This window comes from Chanos chanos, chromosome 13, assembly GCF_902362185.1.
Source record: "Chanos chanos chromosome 13, fChaCha1.1, whole genome shotgun sequence".
Classification (NCBI taxonomy): domain Eukaryota; kingdom Metazoa; phylum Chordata; class Actinopteri; order Gonorynchiformes; family Chanidae; genus Chanos; species Chanos chanos.
This window is the reverse complement of record NC_044507.1, coordinates 107,501-125,000: the sequence shown is the minus strand read 5'-3', so window position 1 is coordinate 125,000 and position 17,500 is coordinate 107,501. Positions and strand designations below refer to the sequence as shown.

At 43.5% G+C, this 17,500-nt stretch overlaps 2 protein-coding genes across 2 annotated transcripts; one reads left to right on the top strand and one right to left on the bottom strand.

The window, feature by feature from the left end:
• The first annotated feature begins 4,101 nt into the window (after positions 1-4,101).
• Positions 4,102-11,228, top strand: glipr1b (GLI pathogenesis-related 1b). The gene is made up of 5 exons (XM_030790419.1): positions 4,102-4,272; positions 5,125-5,373; positions 5,482-5,597; positions 7,920-7,999; positions 11,062-11,228. Exons 1-5 carry the CDS (start codon positions 4,102-4,104, stop codon positions 11,226-11,228), a joined length of 783 nt encoding a protein of 260 aa, XP_030646279.1.
• Positions 11,229-12,125: 897 nt separating this feature from the next.
• Positions 12,126-16,587, bottom strand: bbs10 (Bardet-Biedl syndrome 10). Its single transcript, XM_030790417.1, has 3 exons — positions 16,277-16,587; positions 13,293-14,849; positions 12,126-12,144 (listed from the first exon to the last, which is right to left on the bottom strand). Exons 1-3 carry the CDS (start codon positions 16,465-16,467, stop codon positions 12,126-12,128), a joined length of 1,767 nt encoding a protein of 588 aa, XP_030646277.1. The 5' UTR covers positions 16,468-16,587.
• Between the last annotated feature and the right edge of the window lie 913 nt (positions 16,588-17,500).

The window sequence follows — 17,500 nt, the reverse complement described above, 5'->3', positions numbered from 1 at the left end:
AGATGAGGGGTGTGTATTGTGTTAATTTGGGGTAGATGAGGGGTGTGTAGCATGTTTATTTGGGGTAGATGAGGGGTGTGTGTTGTGCTTATTTGGGGGTGGATGAGGGGTGTGTATTGTGTTTATTTGGGGTAGATGAGGGGTATATATTGTGTTTGGGGGTAGATGAGGGGTGTGTAGAATGTTTATTTGGGGTGGATGAGGGGTGTGTATTGTGTTTGTTTGGGAGTGGATGAGGGGTGTGTGTTGTGTTTATTTGGGGTAGATGAGGGGTGTGTAGCATGTTTATTTGGGGTGGATGAGGGGTGTGTGGTGTATATATTTGGGGGTGGATGAGGGGTGTGTATTGTGTTTATTTGGGGTAGATGAGGGGTGTGTAGTGTGTTTATTTGGGGGTGGATGAGGGGTGTGTGGTGTGTTTGCTTGAGGGTGGATGAAAATGACAAAGCACCTGTTCGCTACTCACTCTCTGATGTTTCTGCCTCTTTGCCCCTGTCCTCATCTTCACCTGTAGCCTACTTAAATAAATCCGTTGTCTTAGCGCGCTGTGCAGCGTCAGCCGGCAATGCCTTTCTCTTTTTCTGGCGCACTGTCTCTGCACCGCTGGCTGTGGGTTTTGTCTTTCTATCCATGTTTCGGCAATGAGTGCTAGGTACTTCTAACATGTGCTAGATACTAACTGCCGGAGTGCTAGATACTTTCAGTGGTGATGACAGCTGCTAACTGCTATTACGGATTGCACCGGTCGTTTCGCTACAGCTAAGGTGACCTGTTGAATATCTGTATATAGGCTATATTATAATGGGGTTGGGGGGGAGATCAGCCCTCAAAAGACCAGCCCACCGGAAAATTTCCCTATCCTCCCAATGGCCAGTCTGTGGCTGGGCTGTAATGTTAGAAAAATGACATTCTTGCAAGGTTCTAAAAGCATGTGATGTAGGATTGTTTTGCTTTTTAGTGTTTTTGGATGTTGCTCAAACAGCCTTCCTCAGGACCAAAAAAAGTCAAAAAGGTTTGATCAGGCAGATTAGCAGCAGCAGCGGGCGGACAAGCTGACGTAGAGGAGTTCAGCAGCCAATCCAGATGAGCTATTCTGTACTGAAACAGCCAATCCAGATGAGGTATTCTGTACCGAAACAGTCATTCCAGATGAGGTATTCTGTACTGAAACAGCCAATCCAGATGAGGTATTCTGTACTGAAACAGCCAATCCAGGTGAGCTATTCTGTACCGAAACAGTCAGTCCAGATGAGCTATTCTGTACTGAAACAGCCAATCCAGATGAGGTATTCTGTACTGAAACAGCCAATCCAGATGAGGTATTCTGTACTGAAACAGTCAGTCCAGATGAGCTATTCTGTACCGAAACAGTCAGTCCAGATGAGCTATTCTGTACTGAAACAGCCAATCCAGATGAGCTATTCTGTACTGAAACAGCCAATCCAGATGAGGTATTCTGTACTGAAACAGATTGCGGATCCATTCGCAGAGCTGATACTTATTTTTGAAAGCAAATTTTCTGGGACACAAACCTAATCCAAATCATAAGCCAGGCCAGAGTTAAGGCAACCATATATCAAAGCAGGACAACTTCCAAAACCAGAAATGTTAGATGGAAATTGGGACAAGGTCAGACAACTGCTCACACACCTCACAACGATACATTTTACTTAGAGTCCCATTTATACAAAACTGTCAAATTAACAACAGGGGCTCTTGTAAATCAGGAGAGGCTGAAAACGATCAGGTTGTTAGGGGCTGAGTTGAAGCTTACCTATGCACCTTTGAAAATGTTATGGAGTGGGAGCACTGGCCAAAAAGAGTGTTGTCACAGTTTCTGGCGCCCTTCTTAACTAGGGAGGCCCATTGTGCTTACTATGTTGTTCCTGACAATATACTGAGGATTACAATATACTAAAGAGAGAGATCCTAACATGAATGGGTCTTCCCCAGGTTTCTGCTACATAGCAGTTCTATGAGTGGGCATACAGGACCAACCTTCCTGTTAATCCCAAGCAGACTCAGCTGATCCAGGTGGTACAGCACCCCACGTAGTCGAGTGGGTTGCCATGTATCAGTTTCTCTGCTGCCTCCTGACGCTAAACAAAAACAACATTCATCAGAGCTTCCATGCCAACCAGCCTGTGATGGTGAACGCCACAGAGCACACTATTGCCTAATGGGTCTACTGAAGGATGGCAGAAGATGGGAAAAGACCATCCTAGCTCCCAGAAGAGGCTCCTGGTGAGCCTGGTGCACTCCCCACCTCCCCACTGTGAGCCAATTCTGACTGATCCTGGAGTTCCTTGAGACCAGAAGACCTGGCTGGCTGCTCCATCAGTCAGGGGTAGCAGCCCATGCCCATGCCTCACAAGGCGCTGCCTGTGTTCACAGTGAGGTGCTATATGCCAGCCACCGCTAGGGAGAGAGAGTGTCCCACTGTGGAGATAAATGGTCCCACTGCAGGGTAAAGGATCCCACTGGTGAGTGGCCCATGATCATGGGAGTTGTGGCTGCTCTCCTGGTTGTGCCACAGCTAAGAAAGGACTGGCTAGGGTTTGTGGTGCTCTGTGGAACAGCAGTCTGCACCCAGGGGGATTCCAGACATCACTGCCAGGAGAAAAAGAGACAGGTGGTAACAGTCCTCAGCAATGAGGCCAGTGAGACAGAAACAGAGGGTGAGGATGATACCACCATGACAAACCCTCTGTTTGGTTTCAATGGATCACCCAGACCAACAACTTCAAGAATGACCAGTGTTGGGACATGCATGAGGGGCCTTGCTGGAGGGGAGGAGGGGGGAGGTTTTCCGGGTGATGAAAGGGGGGCTATGACCCCTCACAGCACCTCTTAGTCCACAACTGTCTCCTCTGTCAAGCCAATGACAAGAACTCCTTGTGCTGCAACGGAGCCAAAGTGATACAGTGATGGAACTTGTGCAAGTCCAGCCAATGGTGGGCCATCAGGGTCCCAGAACACATCTGTGCCTGGGGTGAGTGTCTTCTCTGCAATTCCTCACAAATGACCAGCTTGTCATTTTGGACAAGCTGCGATGGCCATAGCTCAGAAGATCAGCAACACGACAAAACTAAGGCTCTAGGAGGAAAGGCGGGAAAATGGAATCACAGCTGGCGTTTTGCCGTCAAGCTCATGTACAGCTCCTGAACGCCCATCAGCTGCAGAATAAAAACAGGAGAATGGGGAAAGGCAAAGAGAGGCAGGGTTCACAGTGCCCTTTCTTGCCTGTCTTTCTCTCTCATTCTCTCACCGTCTCACACTCTGTGTTATAGTTTCTCTAATTTCAAGTCAGGAACTCAGTAAGAGGGGTTTAATAAAGATATCCACTGTACTTTGAATTCCGATACCAGAGCAAATGTGGAATATACTGACTTTACACATTTTATTTGTCTGGTGTTACTCCTCTGCCTTGCATGGCGCTCCTGACTGGTTTCTGTCTAACAAACAAAAACATCTCAGACAACTTAAAAAAAGATTAAAGATAAAAACAGCAAATAAACCTTACAAGTCATCAGTCGAAAAGCTGTCAAGCCTGACACTGTTCATATGTTCACACCCACCTGCTATCACTGCCTAGAGAGGCACTTCCCTGACATTTTCCTAATTTCCTAATTAATATTCATTTACTACTTGTTATAAACCAGAGCATAACAGCTTGGTCTGGTTGGTATATTTCTCAAATTAAGCTGATTCCCAAAGAGGATTATGGGAAATGAAGTCATTAGCAACTTTCACTCTACTTGAACCGTCATTTTAGTTCAATGGGAAGAGAGAACAGCGCTGCTGACCATTTACCATTACTATATTATTATTCCAAATAATAACCAGAAAACTGGCACTCTGTATTTAATAAGAGGTTGATGATTCATTGCTCCTCTGTCTTGGGATGTAGGAAGGCGTACGCACGTCACGTTCGTGATAAAGTGGGTGTTTTTAGGAACAAGGATGTGTGCGTGTGTGTGAGTGTGTGTGTTTCTTCTGCTTTCACGGCTCAACTGTCTCACGAATCATTTGACATCACGAACCGGCAGCTTAACGGAGGTTTTAGAATTAATGAGTTCAAATTCAAGCCTGAAGCTGAGAATGAATGCGTTTTATGCTCTGTCATGGATTCCGGCTCTTGTCCTGCGTTTTCCCGGTGTGTTCGCGCAATTACCGGACATCACCGAACCTGATTTTATTAACAGGTGTTTGCAGGCTCACAAGGCACAGCGCGACCGCGTGAGTCCACCTGCGAGCAACAAGCGCTATATGGTAAGAAATGGCTCAAAAGTAGTTGATCATTAAGTTTTCTTAGGTTTTTAAAACACTTTAATGCCGATAATCGTTTTAGTTTCTGCTATTTTAATAGTTTGTGTGAGAGTCGTATAGAGTCGTCATAAACTCGCTTATACGTATTTCCAGAAATTTAAACGTACTGGGATGTTTTCAGTTGTGTTTTCATGTGAGAGAATGCGTGCGTACGCGAGAGGGTAGATACAAAGAGACAGACAGAGAAATAGAGAGAGAGAGATTCACGAGTTCTGCGTGAATGTGGTTAGTGGATGAATTTATGAAGACGAGCGTCGTGTAGGCCTACATCGTTAAACATGATAATGACTTTCAACCATGCATTAAAAATGAGATCCCGAGCTGAGATATACTGGGTAACGCTATCCGTGGTTGTCTTGGAAACAGAGAGGGCCGTATGACAGGTGTGTGTAGCTTTAATGGCTCCTTAAAACTGGAGCATAGTTCTTATTGTGTTTCACTGTAGTGACAATATTGCTGAATTATTAGATTTCTCTCTCTCTCTCTCTCTCTCTCTCAAACACACACACACGCACACACATTTTGTCACAAAAAACCCAGAATCTGTTTTATTAAGTTAAATTCATCTGCATAAATCCCTCTCTTCGTAACAAAAGATGAGAATGCATTCAAAATCAGGGAAAAGCACAAAGCAAAGGACAGAATTGCACTCAGATCTTTGTCAATTTCACTGAGAAATAGCTACTGATAAAATTAAGGAGGGGAATCCACTGAGGCTATTGAATAAACATGAAACAAAACGTTAAAAAGTGTCACTTTCATTCCAAATCAGAAATGAGTTGTGTGTGTGTGCAGACATGGGACGATTCCTTGGCCAGAGGCGCGAGAGCGTGGGCGCAGCGATGTAAGGCATCCCATAATCCTGTGGTTGCCCTGGCGCGAAGAGCCCACCCTGCGTTTAATCTCGTGGAGGAAAACATTTGGGTGGGTGAACCATCTATACCCTTCAGTGTGGAGAACGCAGTTCAGACCTGGAGCAGTGAGTCTGCTGCATACACCCACAAAAACAATAGTTGTACACGGGTGTGTGGACACTTCAACCAGGTGTGTTACTTTGTGTGTGTGTGTAAGTCCACAGCACCCCTTCCATACTAATACTGAATTTGATGTCATTTAAATTGCTCTGTGTGAGTGAATGTGTGTTTCTTTCAGCTTGTGTGGGCACAGAGTTATAAACTGGGCTGTGCTGTGCACATTTGCTCTAGTGGAATTGAGGAGTTCTCAAGAAGCCCAGAAGGCACTATATTTGTGTGTAACTATGGCATCGGGTGAGTACAGTTGTGATCATCTGTATCGTCCCAGTGGACACCAACCCAAAATCATTAATGGCATGACTGTCAATAAACTGCCTGTTACATAACTTACTGCTGATGATGTAAAAGCTTTTTTCAATTCAATATCTCATGACTAATTAATTTTTTTCTTTCATATGTGCTTTGTGTTATTTGTCTTTGTAAAGCAATATGAAATACTTTTTTTGGATAGTGCTACTTTTGTAATTCATCAAATATTTGTAATATTGAGAGGTAGCAGTGATATTTTGGTAGAAAATATCTGTAGTTATTATAATGCCATGATTGTATTGTGTATAGATGTTGTACTAATGTTATGCTTGTGTTGTGTGTAAGTACTATAATAATGTTGTGTTGTGTGTAAGTACTATAATAATGTTGTGTTGTGTGTAAGTACTATAATAATGTTGTGTTGTGTGTAAGTACTATAATAATGTTGTGTTGTGTCAGAAGGACAGCGCGGTGGTGTCTGAGTTTGGACTCTGACTGAAGTCTGAACTCCGCACATTTTGTCTTGTCTTGAACTTGTCTCGGTCTTGGCCATCGGTCTCTCCAAATATGGCTTTGGGTCTAAACTGAGACCAGTTGCTTCTTTAGAACATATATTTATTTATATTTTCTTTTCTTTTTGCACGCATAACTATCACCAATGTGCAGGCGAATCACTGGGATGTACATAAGTAACTCCCTCTACAAAACAAAATCATTGGGTGCCTTTGATTAAGCCCAACGGTTGGGGGAAAAGGGCAATACTACCAAGAGTGTTCTTCATCCTGCACTAGAGAGATACAGGAGAGAAGAGTGTTCTTCATCCTGCAGTAGAGAGATACAGGAGAGAAGAGTGTTCTTCATCCTGCACTAGAGAGATACAGGAGAGAAGAGTGTTCTTCATCCTGCACTAGAGAGATACAGGAGAGAAGAGTGTTCTTCATCCTACAGTAGCTCAGTGGGACCCTGCACTATAAATAATACCTCTATGATCAGCAAATTTCTCTCACAAACACTGTTTACTAACAAAACGAAGCTGTAATCTAAAGAAAACACACTAAATTTATGTTAAGCCTTATCATGGTTTTGTGCAGAGCTATAAACAATTAACATGAAACTTTTTGCTTTGTCCTCAGCACAGCGTGTCATTCTTGTAGTATTAATACATGATGTTTATGGTCATTCTTGTAGTATTAATACATGGTGTTTATGGTCATTCTTGTAGTATTAATACATGGTGTTTATGGTCATTCTTGCAGTATTAATACATGGTGTTTATGGTCATTCTTGCAGTATTAATACATTGTGTTTATGGTCATTCTTGCAGTATTAATACATGGTGTTTATGGTCATTCTTGTAGTATTAATACATGGTGTTTATGGTCGTTAAAGTGTGAGAGAAATTTGGCATTGCTAAGACATTCCATTGATACACAAAGCCACCTTAAGACATCCCTTTATATTTCAGTTTGGAGGAAAAAATATAATGTAAAATATATTGTTTAAGCCTGTCTTTAGATGACGGGTTCATCTGTTTGGTAGTAGACAGTGTCTATGACCAGGAAGGAGTGAGAGAAACTTGATGTTTCTTGGTCTCTCCTCTGGTGCATTAAGCCATGTGAAGCTGTTTCCTTTAAATGGGTTCCTTTGGAGAGGGAAACCCAGAATGTAAATATCTTTATTTTGTCTTCCTTTAAATGGGTTCCTTTGGAGAGGGAAACCCAGAATGTAAATATCTTTATTTTGTCTTCCTTTAAATGGGTTCCTTTGGAGAGGGAAACCCAGAATGTAAATATCTTTATTTTGTCTTCCTTTAAATGGGTTCCTTTGGAGAGGGAAACCCAGAATGTAAATATCTTTATTTTGTCTTTGGATTACAGTCTCGTTCTTTTGGAGGCACATAGTGTTTATGACAGTGTGTGAAGGAACTTTGCTTTTCTTAGTTGTTATGTTGTGTCTGGACACTATAGTAATGTTATTGGTGTGTCTGGATACTATAGCAATGTTATTGGTGTGTTGTTTCTGAATACCAAAGTAATGTTATTGGTGTGTTGTTTCTGAATACCAAAGTAATGTTATTGGTGTGTTGAGTCTGGATACTATAGCAATGTCATTGGTGTTGTGTCTGAGTGCTGTAGAAATGCTATTGTTGTGTCTAAATACTATAGCAATGTCATTGGTGTTGTGTCTGAGTGCTGTAGAAATGCTATTGTTGTGTCTAAATACTATAGCAATGTTATAGCTGTGTTGTGCTGTGTCTCTTATAGTAATATTGATGTAACATTAAAGAAATGTATAATGTTTTGGTAGGAATGTGCGTGGATTTCCACCTTTTATCGAAGGGCCAGTCTGCAGCACCTGTGCCAAGACTTGCCACAACAGATTATGCAGTAAGACATCAAACGTTTTTTTGTTGTTGTTGTTGAGATACTGTGTTAATCCCTGAGGGGAAATCCAGACTCTGCATTTAACCCATCTGAAGTAGTGAACACGCACACATACACACTAGGAGCAGTGAGCAGTGAGCACATACAGACCTGGAGCAGTGGTCAGTGAGCACACACAGACCTGGAGCAGTGGTCAGTGAGCACACACAGACCTGGAGCAGTGGTCAGTGAGCACACACAGACCTGGAGCAGTGGGCACACACAGACCTGGAGCAGTGAGCAGTTGGGGATTCAGTGCCTCGCCTAAGGACACTTCAGCTGTAGATGTTGCCGGTCCTAGGAATCAAACTAGCGACCTTTTTGTCACAAGCCTGCTTCTCTAAGCTTTAGGCCACGGGCTGCCCAAAAAAAAATTTCATTTATGATATTATAACATAACATCATTAAGACAGGGTTACAAACCACTGTCACAAAATTATCACAGTATAAACAACACTGCACAACAATCACAGGATTGAAAGATCCACAAGTTTCACAACAAGAGCAGTTCAGACTCAGTCAGAGCTCCCATCTGATTTGATCCAGCTGTCATGCCAGTGGTATGGATAAATTCTACTTAATGGTTCACTGTGAATATTGCGCTAATATCATCCATCTATGACCATAACCTACTTTATAATATGAACCCCAGTAAAATTCAATTGCTCAGAAAAACTATATGTATAGCTCACTGCCCTAGAAAGTACTCAAAATAATTCTTTATTTTTAGCATTAACATATATTAAATTATAGCATTAATATGACCAATACAGTAATGCTCCAAATTCAACTCTCCTCGATAACCAAGTTTCTGGATCACCACATTCGGTAAACTAGGAAATGATTCATCACATACTCGAGAGTATGGAAACACAAATATCAATGGTTATGCCAACAATCAAGTAGTACAGAAACTGTCCAGAATGAATCTATTATTGAACTGAATTGGCTTCAGATTGAACTATGGCACATTTGCCTCAAACACAAATTATCCTCTAAACTATACACAAGGGAACAAGCAGAAACAGACAAAGACAACAGTCTTGCTACCTTCAGTCTACCAGACTGATACGACCTTATGCATGTAGGCAGGGAGAGGGAGGGGAGGACAAAACCAGGCAGGGCCAGACTGGGTGTGAGAGTTACTGAGGCTTATTCTAGGACGCCATGTGAGGGACTTGGTGTTGGTACAAGAGGAGTCTTTTACCATAACAGATCCTCTAAAGCGCTGAGACTGGGCTGAGACTGGGCTGAGACTGGGCTGAGACTGGGTCAAGACTGGGCAGAGACTGGGCTGAGACTGGGTCGAGACTGGGCTGACTGGGCTGACTGGGTCGAGACTGGGCTGAGACTGGGCTGAGACTGGGCAGAGACTGGGCTGAGACTGGGTCGAGACTGGGCTGACTGGGCTGACTGGGTCGAGACTGGGCTGAGACTGGGCTGAGACTGGGTCGAGACTGTGCCGAGACTGGGCTGAGACTGGGTGGAGACTGGGCTGAGACTGGGCTGACTGGGTCGAGACTGGGCTGAGACTGGGCTGAGACTGGGCGGAGACTGGGCTGACTGGGTCAAGACTGGGCTGAGACTGGGCTGAGACTGGGCGGAGACTGGGCTGACTGGGTCAAGACTGGGCTGAGACTGTGCTGAGACTGGGCTGAGACTGGGCGGAGACTGGGCTGACTGGGCTGAGACTGGGCGGAGACTGGACTGAGACTGGGCTGAGACTGGGTGGAGACTGGGCTGAGACTGGGCTGACTGGGCGGAGACTGGGCGGAGACTGGGCGGAGACTGGGCTGACTGGGTCGAGACTGGGCTGACTGATTTTTTGGAGAAATAAGCATGTGGTTTCGAGCTGAGGCTGACACGTATAGGACTCATGTAGGACAGACTATATGATGACTGACTGACTGACCTGAGGATAACAAGGTGTAAGGTTTTCATCTGATTCAGACATGGGAGTGCTGCTATCTACCTTGGGGTCCTCCTTGTCTAGAAGGAGAAGATCCTTCTCAAAGTCTGTGAAGTGTTAGACTGAACTCCATTTAAGCATTTTTGAATAACCTTCTCTAACTGAGAAATCATTTAATAACGTGAGTCTCATTGTTTCTATGACATTCTACATTTGCTAAAATACCAACGCTCATGCATTATGAATTAATTTAGAACTCGAGAAAACATTACTTAACAGGTCATCCTCATGTGACAAAGCCATGTAACACATTTATAGTGTCAGGGTTTGTTTTAAGTTAAAGTCCAAAATTATTCCATAATTTTTCTTTTTATTGTATACGATCTACACCTGAGTAGAGGAATATGGACTGAAATGTTGGCACTGAGTTTGGTTCATCACAGGCTGCTACACTCTGAACCGATCTTCAGCTCGTCCTTAGTGGGCTGTCGTCCGATCTGTCCTCAGTGGTAATTTACTCTTATCTGTCTATTGCTGAGCACGGTCAGGGTCAGGGTTAGCGTCAGGGTCAGGGTCAGGGTTAGGGTCAGGGTCAGGGTCAGGGTCAGGGTCAGGGTTAGGGTCAGGGTCAGGGTCAGGGTCAGGGTTAGCGTCAGGGTCAGGGTCAGGGTCAGGGTCAGGGTTAGCGTCAGGGTCAGGGTCAGGGTTAGGGTCAGGGTCAGGGTCAGGGTTAGGGTCAGGGTCAGGGTTAGGGTTAGGGTCAGGGTTAGGTGTATGAGGACGGGGCTGTAAATCACTTTGCGGACATTTGACTGGGTCTGGAGAGAGAGAGTGAGAGGGAGAGCGCGTGCGTGCGCGCGAGAGAGAGAGAGAGACATATTGCAAAGTAAAGTTTCTCCTCTATCTGCTGCCCAACACTGCAGTGTCACCATACTAAACTTTTACTGTTTACTATTCCTTTAGTGCTTTTACTCTTTTTTGGTGTCTCACAATTTTGTTATTATACACTCTCTTTAACTCAAGCTCTCTGTCCAATGAAGTGTCCGTTTTCAAGTTATAAAGAGTTTTTTTTTAAGTAATAGTCTGTATTTTGACCTGTCACATTATTTTTTCTCAGATTATGATTGGTCTCCTGGGTGGGATGCCAGCCTCCCCTCCTCATCAACCAGCTTCTCTTATCAGCCTTCAGATCCCAGGTTTCACCTGTTAGTTTATCCGCCTACAAACCCCAGACTTCACCTGTCAGCTGGGCTCTGCTTGTTCTTGCATTACTATTCAACATAATGAGAATTTAATGCCACCCCTGCCATGTTACCTCTGTCAACCTAGCACACACTTAACTTTACATGAATTTCACCAACGTTAATGTGTTATTAGCTTAATTAAGCACCACTACTTACTCTACTAAAAACCCGTACTTTAACCTACTCTAACCCTAACCCTAACCCTAACCTCCACACAGTAACCCTGTTTGACCTGTCTCTTAACCCAAAACCATTTGTGTAAATCTAATGGACTACTGTATGACCATATATACATATACATGTGGTGGATCAGAGAAACTGTGCTGACATTACATATGTCCAACTGTAATGGGGAACAAATCTAGAGAAAACAGAAAAAGAGTTTTTAAAAAAATTACATTTAAATTTTTAAAAAAAATTACATTTTGTGATTGTTGCAGTGCTGACATTTTTAAAGCATGTAGTTTCTGGAAAATATGAATAAGTTTATGAAGATAATTTTTTGGACATTTTTCACACGCTGGACTGGGGTTGTCCCTTCCTCTTGACTAGTGAGTTTAATAAGATCTTGGTCACACTTTATTTTCTCCCCTCGAACATTGACATAAACCCTGGAACTATGTGGAGAGCTATTTGACAAGTTCTAAGCTTAGATTCAGGGTGTAGAACTGGTGAGAAGTACTGCAGCATCCTAACTGAAACGAGCCTGAAAAGGAATCGAATATTTATAAGCTTTTTTCTTGCTTTTACTGTTCTGAAGATATTCAAATGCCATGACATGGGTTCTGAGAAATCTACATAAATATCTAAAAATAAAAATCTAAATAACTCAAATAATTTAAAAGCTGGATTTCACCACATGTTGGGTTTCTCTGAACTATCATACTAAACCCTAATCCAAGGAAGTCTGCGTTAATCTTGCAGAAGCATAGCCCCCTCATGGGCTGTACGTAACCCTGTGTACATACAATAGACCAGAATAAGACAAATCTAAGAGATGACTGTCAGTGCACGTGTAATGTCTGTCTAGTAATGTAAGAATATTAATGTGAAATGCATAATGGCATTATGACATTAAAAACCTTGTATTTATGACCTCATGTTTCACACAGAGTTTTATTTATGGACTAATTTACGACTTCACTCAAAAACACTCATGTCTGGTGTTTGTGTGAAAATTAAATCATTTAAACCTTACACATCACAAACATACAGCCTCTATTAACACATCTCGGCGAGAGACAGCCAGTCCTTTACTGTAACCATGGTGATGCAATTCCAGATCACACAAAGACAGAGTGAAGGACCAATTCAGTCTAAAACCCTGAGGACATTAAACCAGTTGATCAAATGAGACTGTTTGCATCTATATGTATTCAGTCTAAAACCCTGTGGACATTAAACCAGTTGATCAGATCAGACTGTTTGAATCCATATGTATTCAGTCTAAAACCCTGTGGACAACAAACCAGTTGATCAGATGAGACTGTTTGAATCTTTATGTACTTTAACACTGATTATGTGTCCAAAGCCACAACATGGATAGGCACAATAGGAAGGTGATCAGTGACTATTTAAATGCCAGTGTGTGGTATTTGTTTATACAGAAAATAATGTATCAGATAAAATGAAGTTTGGAGTTTGGAATGGGATTAGGTTAGATTAACAGTTTAGTTAATATTAGTTTCCATAAATAGCATGGCCTATTTGATGGTTAGGGGATTAGATTTTATAGGTTACTTGATGAGAGGCATAGTCTAGGTTAATTACCTCATCGAGACTGGAGATCATGTGATGAAAATTGTTGGTTAGTTTAATTATGACTGTGATGTTTGTATGTAGAGGGTTAGGACTCAGGGGTAGTGTTAATGACAGTGTGAACAGAAAGAAGCCCGATGGTACGTTTTCCCTGATCATCATTTTTATTTGCTTTTTGACCATTAAGACAATCATTTTATAAAGAATTTAGAGATGAGACAATACTGATCAGAGGTTTCTGTCCTCTTCTTCCTCCTCCTCTTTGTGTGAAATAGTTCGGTGTGTTTTTTTGTCTGTGTGTGAGTATGTGACTGAACGTAAGTGTGTATGTGTGCGTGTGTGGGGCGCAGTGTGTAACACAGCACTAACACACAGCATCCTGACTGCACACTCTAATACAGACACAACCAACTGCTGTTTACAGCTCACAGACTCTACACACACCAGGCTTGACCTGAACTCTGACCCGCCTGACCCCACAGCACTCTGCTGCCTTTGGTTACAAAGGGAACGAGGCAATGTTTGCAGGTGGGGTTTGTGCAAACCCAGAGTTCTGGGCACGCTCAGCAGAGCTTCAGCCAGCAGCCTGCAACTCTCTGTGTAACCATGGTAACTGGCGTGCGACAGAGCATCATGCAACAGCAACTCAAACATGCCACCTACAGGCAGCACTGCACAAACCACTGGGCCGCCAGAGTCTGACTGGGCGGGAACAGGGGGAGTGTTCTGTGAGTGCTTGAGAACAGGGGAAGAGTTCTGTGAGTGGTCGAGAACAGGGGAAGAGTTCTGTGAGTGGTCGAGAACAGGGGAAGTGTTCTGTGAGTGGTTGAGAACAGGGGTTTGACAGACGTCGCTGTTTCGTGTCTGATGAGGAGGGAGTGTTTGTCTTAAAAGCGGCTGGCAAACTCGCTGCAGCATTGTGAGAGCTCCCTCACACACACACACACACTGCTGAAGCAGTCCTGGTGTGGGTGCACACAGCAGCAGTGTATGTGCGTGTACTGGTGCGGCCGGGTGGAGCCCGACGTGGGCGTACCTGCACCCACCAACCTGCAACCGTTTGCAGAAGGTTACCGTGACGATTCGCCCCAAAGCCTGATGGGTGACAGCGTGAGCACCACTTATTTGCCAGATGAGGTCAAGCTCAGTGGGGTCAACACACTCTACCACAGCAGTGTCATTAAGCTCCGCCCACTGTAGCACACACTGTGGCTGTCGCACTGTCGACAGCAGCACATGCACCTGTAGGCTCATCAAACGCTCCCACACCTGCTCCAACATAAACTCTGCTCTTTGTGCCCAGTCTTGATGGGCACACACACTCACGCCACTGGCGACCATACCCATACTCTCACACAACATAAGAGCTCTCACTGGCTCCTCCTTTTCTTTCCATACTGACCAATCCCTGCTTAGGACCAGCCCCTCCAACACAAGGGACTGGCCAATGGACAGACCTGGCACGAGCGTGTGCAGCAGAGAGAACTGTGAGTGGAGAAACTGGATTGGCTGGACTGTGCTTGCTCCACAGGTTGTTTTGAGGTAGAGATCACAGAGGAGACCTGTCAGTAACTCAGCCTGGCCTGAGCCCAGTCTCCCTGCCACATACCCACTGATCAACCTCTGCAGTGCCCCGCGCTCCACAGCCCCACCCTGCGAGCGGAACAGAGAGGACGCGTGTGGGAACACGCTCCTGACTAGAACATCGTCGAGCTCCACCCTGCTGAACTCCACCAGCTGATGAGCCAGTTGTCGAGCAGCGGCCATGGAATCCAAGCATGTTTTGCGGTGTGTGTGTGTGACATCTCTGATTCTCTGTAGCAGCGTAGAGAGAAGAATGATGAATGTCTTTGATCCGTCTGCCGTTAACAGATAGTGTGTACACACACACTCCAGCACCATCCTAAACAGCACACAAGTAGAATACATATTACATACACACAAAACACAATATGTTTTACAGAGACAACACACACACACCTAACATACAACTATACACTACAGATATACACACAGACACATAAGGCAAATACACAGACACAGAGGTGGAGACAGAAAGGACATACATTAATATACAGCACCTTGGAATTTTGTTTACATTATACATTTTGTTTACATTCTAATGTTTACTTTATAAGTGCACATGAATGTAGCATGTGTCTGTAACTAATGAACAGCCTACATCATACACTGTGTATCTATTGTTCAGTGTGAGTGCTCTGCGTGTATACTGTGAATATGGGGTGTGTGTGTGTGCACGCGCCTGCGTGTGTGTATGTGTATGTGTCTGTGTGTGCGTGTGTGTGCGCGCGTGCGTGCATGTGTGTTTTGTGAATTTATGTGTATGTAAATCATGTCTTAAATCTGTGTTTTGTTTGTGAGTGTGTTTTTTTTATGTATTTGTGTGTGTGTGTGTGTGTGCATGTGTGTATGGGTATGTTGTATGTGTCTGTGTGTGTTATGAGTTTGCCTGTGTGTTTTGTATGTGTGCGATGTGGGTTGAGTGTGTGTGTGTTTTGCGTGTGCGTGTACCCGACTAAGGGGTGGTCTAGTTTTAGTGATCTAAGAATGTGTGTGTTTTGTTTGTGTGAGTGTGTGTGTGTTCTGTGTTGAGTATGTGTGCATCTGCATAATGAGTTTGTCTGAGTATGTCTGTTTGTGTGTGATTGTTGTGTGTTGCATGTGTGTGTGCATGCGTGTGTATGTGTTTAGTGTTGAGTATGTATGTATGTGTATATGTATCTGTCTATGTTGCGTTCTGAGTTTGTTCGTGTGGGAGTGTATGTGTGTGTGCACGCGTGTGTATGTCTATGTGTTTAGAGTGTTGAGAGTGTATGTGCGTGTATAAGTATGTGTCTGTGTGTGTGTGTGTGTGTGTGTATGAATGTGTCTATGTTGCATTCTGAGTTTGGTTTGTTTGTGTGGGAGGGTGTGTGTTTGTGTGAGTGTGTGTGTGCTGCGTGTTGAGCATGTTTTGTGTGTTATGTGTGTGTACCTGGCCATGGGATGATCCACTTTCAGTGCTGTGAGAATTTGTTTCTATGTGCATGAGTTGTGTGTACCTGGCCATGGGATGATCCACTTTCAGTGCTGTGAGAATTTGTTTCTATGTGCATGAGTTGTGTGTACCTGGCCATGGGATGATCCACTTTCAGTGCTGTGAGAATTTGTTTCTATGTGCATGAGTTGTGTGTACCTGGCCATGGGATGATCCAGGTTCAGTGCTGTGAGAATTTGTTTCTATGTGCATGAGTTGTGTGTACCTGGCCATGGGATGATCCAGGTTCAGTGCTGTGAGAATTTGTTTCTATGTGCATGAGTTGTGTGTACCTGGCCATGGGATGATCCAGGTTCAGTGCTGTGAGAATTTGTTGTCCCTGTCGGGTGATAAACGTCCCTCCGGAGTCTCGTGTGAACAGGACACTCCCTCCATGTGGTCCGACACACCTCCGCATCACTCTCTCCAGTGCTCCCACCACGCTTAGTGAAGCGTCGACACAAACACACTCCTTCACACACATCTGTGACTAGCACAGTAACCATGGTTACACATTCATTCATTCCAAAGTGTTAGTACAGTTTTCATAACATAGGTCAGTTATTACAAATCCTACACACATTAATTTACCTTTACACTGGACCACAGACAGGAGATGAGAGAGGAAGAGACAGAGAGAGAGAAAAGGGAAAAATAATGACATTGAGAGACTCTAGTTTCAGCACAGTGAGGCAAGTACAGGATGTGAGAGATAAAAGAGTCACAGTAATATGTGTGTGTGTGGGGGTATATTTAGAGTCACAGTAATATGTGTGTGTGGGTATATTTACAGACACAGTAATATGTGTGTGTGGGTATATTTACAGACACAGTAATATGTGTGTGTGGGGGTATATTTAGAGTCACAGTAATATGTGTGTGTGGGTATATTTAGAGTCACAGTAATATGTGTGTGTGTGGGTATATTTAGAGTCACAGTAATATGTGTGTGTGTGGGTATATTTAGAGTCACAGTAATATGTGTGTGTGTGGGTATATTTACAGACACAGTAATATGTGTGTGGGGGGGTATATTTAGAGTCACAGTAATATATGTGTGTGTGGGGGTATATTTAGAGTCACAGTAATATATGTGTGTGTGGGTATATTTAGAGTCACAGTAATATGTGTGTGTGGGTATATTTAGAGTCACAGTAATATGTGTGTGTGTGGGTATATTTAGAGTCACAGTAATATGTGTGTGTGGGTATATTTAGAGTCACAGTAATATGTGTGTGTGTGGGTATATTTAGAGTCACAGTAATATGTGTGTGTGGGTATATTTACAGACACAGTAATATGTGTGTGTGGGTATATTTAGAGTCACAGTAATATGTGTGTGTGGGGGTATATTTAGAGTCACAGTAATATGTGTGTGTGGGTATATTTAGAGTCACAGTAATATGTGTGTGTGGGTATATTTAGAGTCACAGTAATATGTGTGTGTGTGGGTATATTTAGAGTCACAGTAATATGTGTGTGTGGGGGTATATTTAGAGTCACAGTAATATGTGTGT

Bases quoted from the DNA above. Each gene is read 5' to 3' on its own strand.
- bbs10 (XM_030790417.1), bottom strand. From the start codon at position 16,467: ATGTGTGTGAAGGAGTGTGTTTGTGTCGACGCTTCACTAAGCGTGGTG. The intron at 14,850-16,276 runs GTACACACAACT...TGTGCTGTTTAG, and splicing joins CTGGATCATCCCATGGCCAG to GATGGTGCTGGAGTGTGTGT.
- glipr1b (XM_030790419.1), top strand. From the start codon at position 4,102: ATGAATGCGTTTTATGCTCTGTCATGGATTCCGGCTCTTGTCCTGCGT. The intron at 5,374-5,481 runs GTGTGTTACTTT...TGTTTCTTTCAG, and splicing joins TGTGTGGACACTTCAACCAG to CTTGTGTGGGCACAGAGTTA. The intron at 8,000-11,061 runs GTAAGACATCAA...ATTTTTTCTCAG, and splicing joins TTGCCACAACAGATTATGCA to ATTATGATTGGTCTCCTGGG.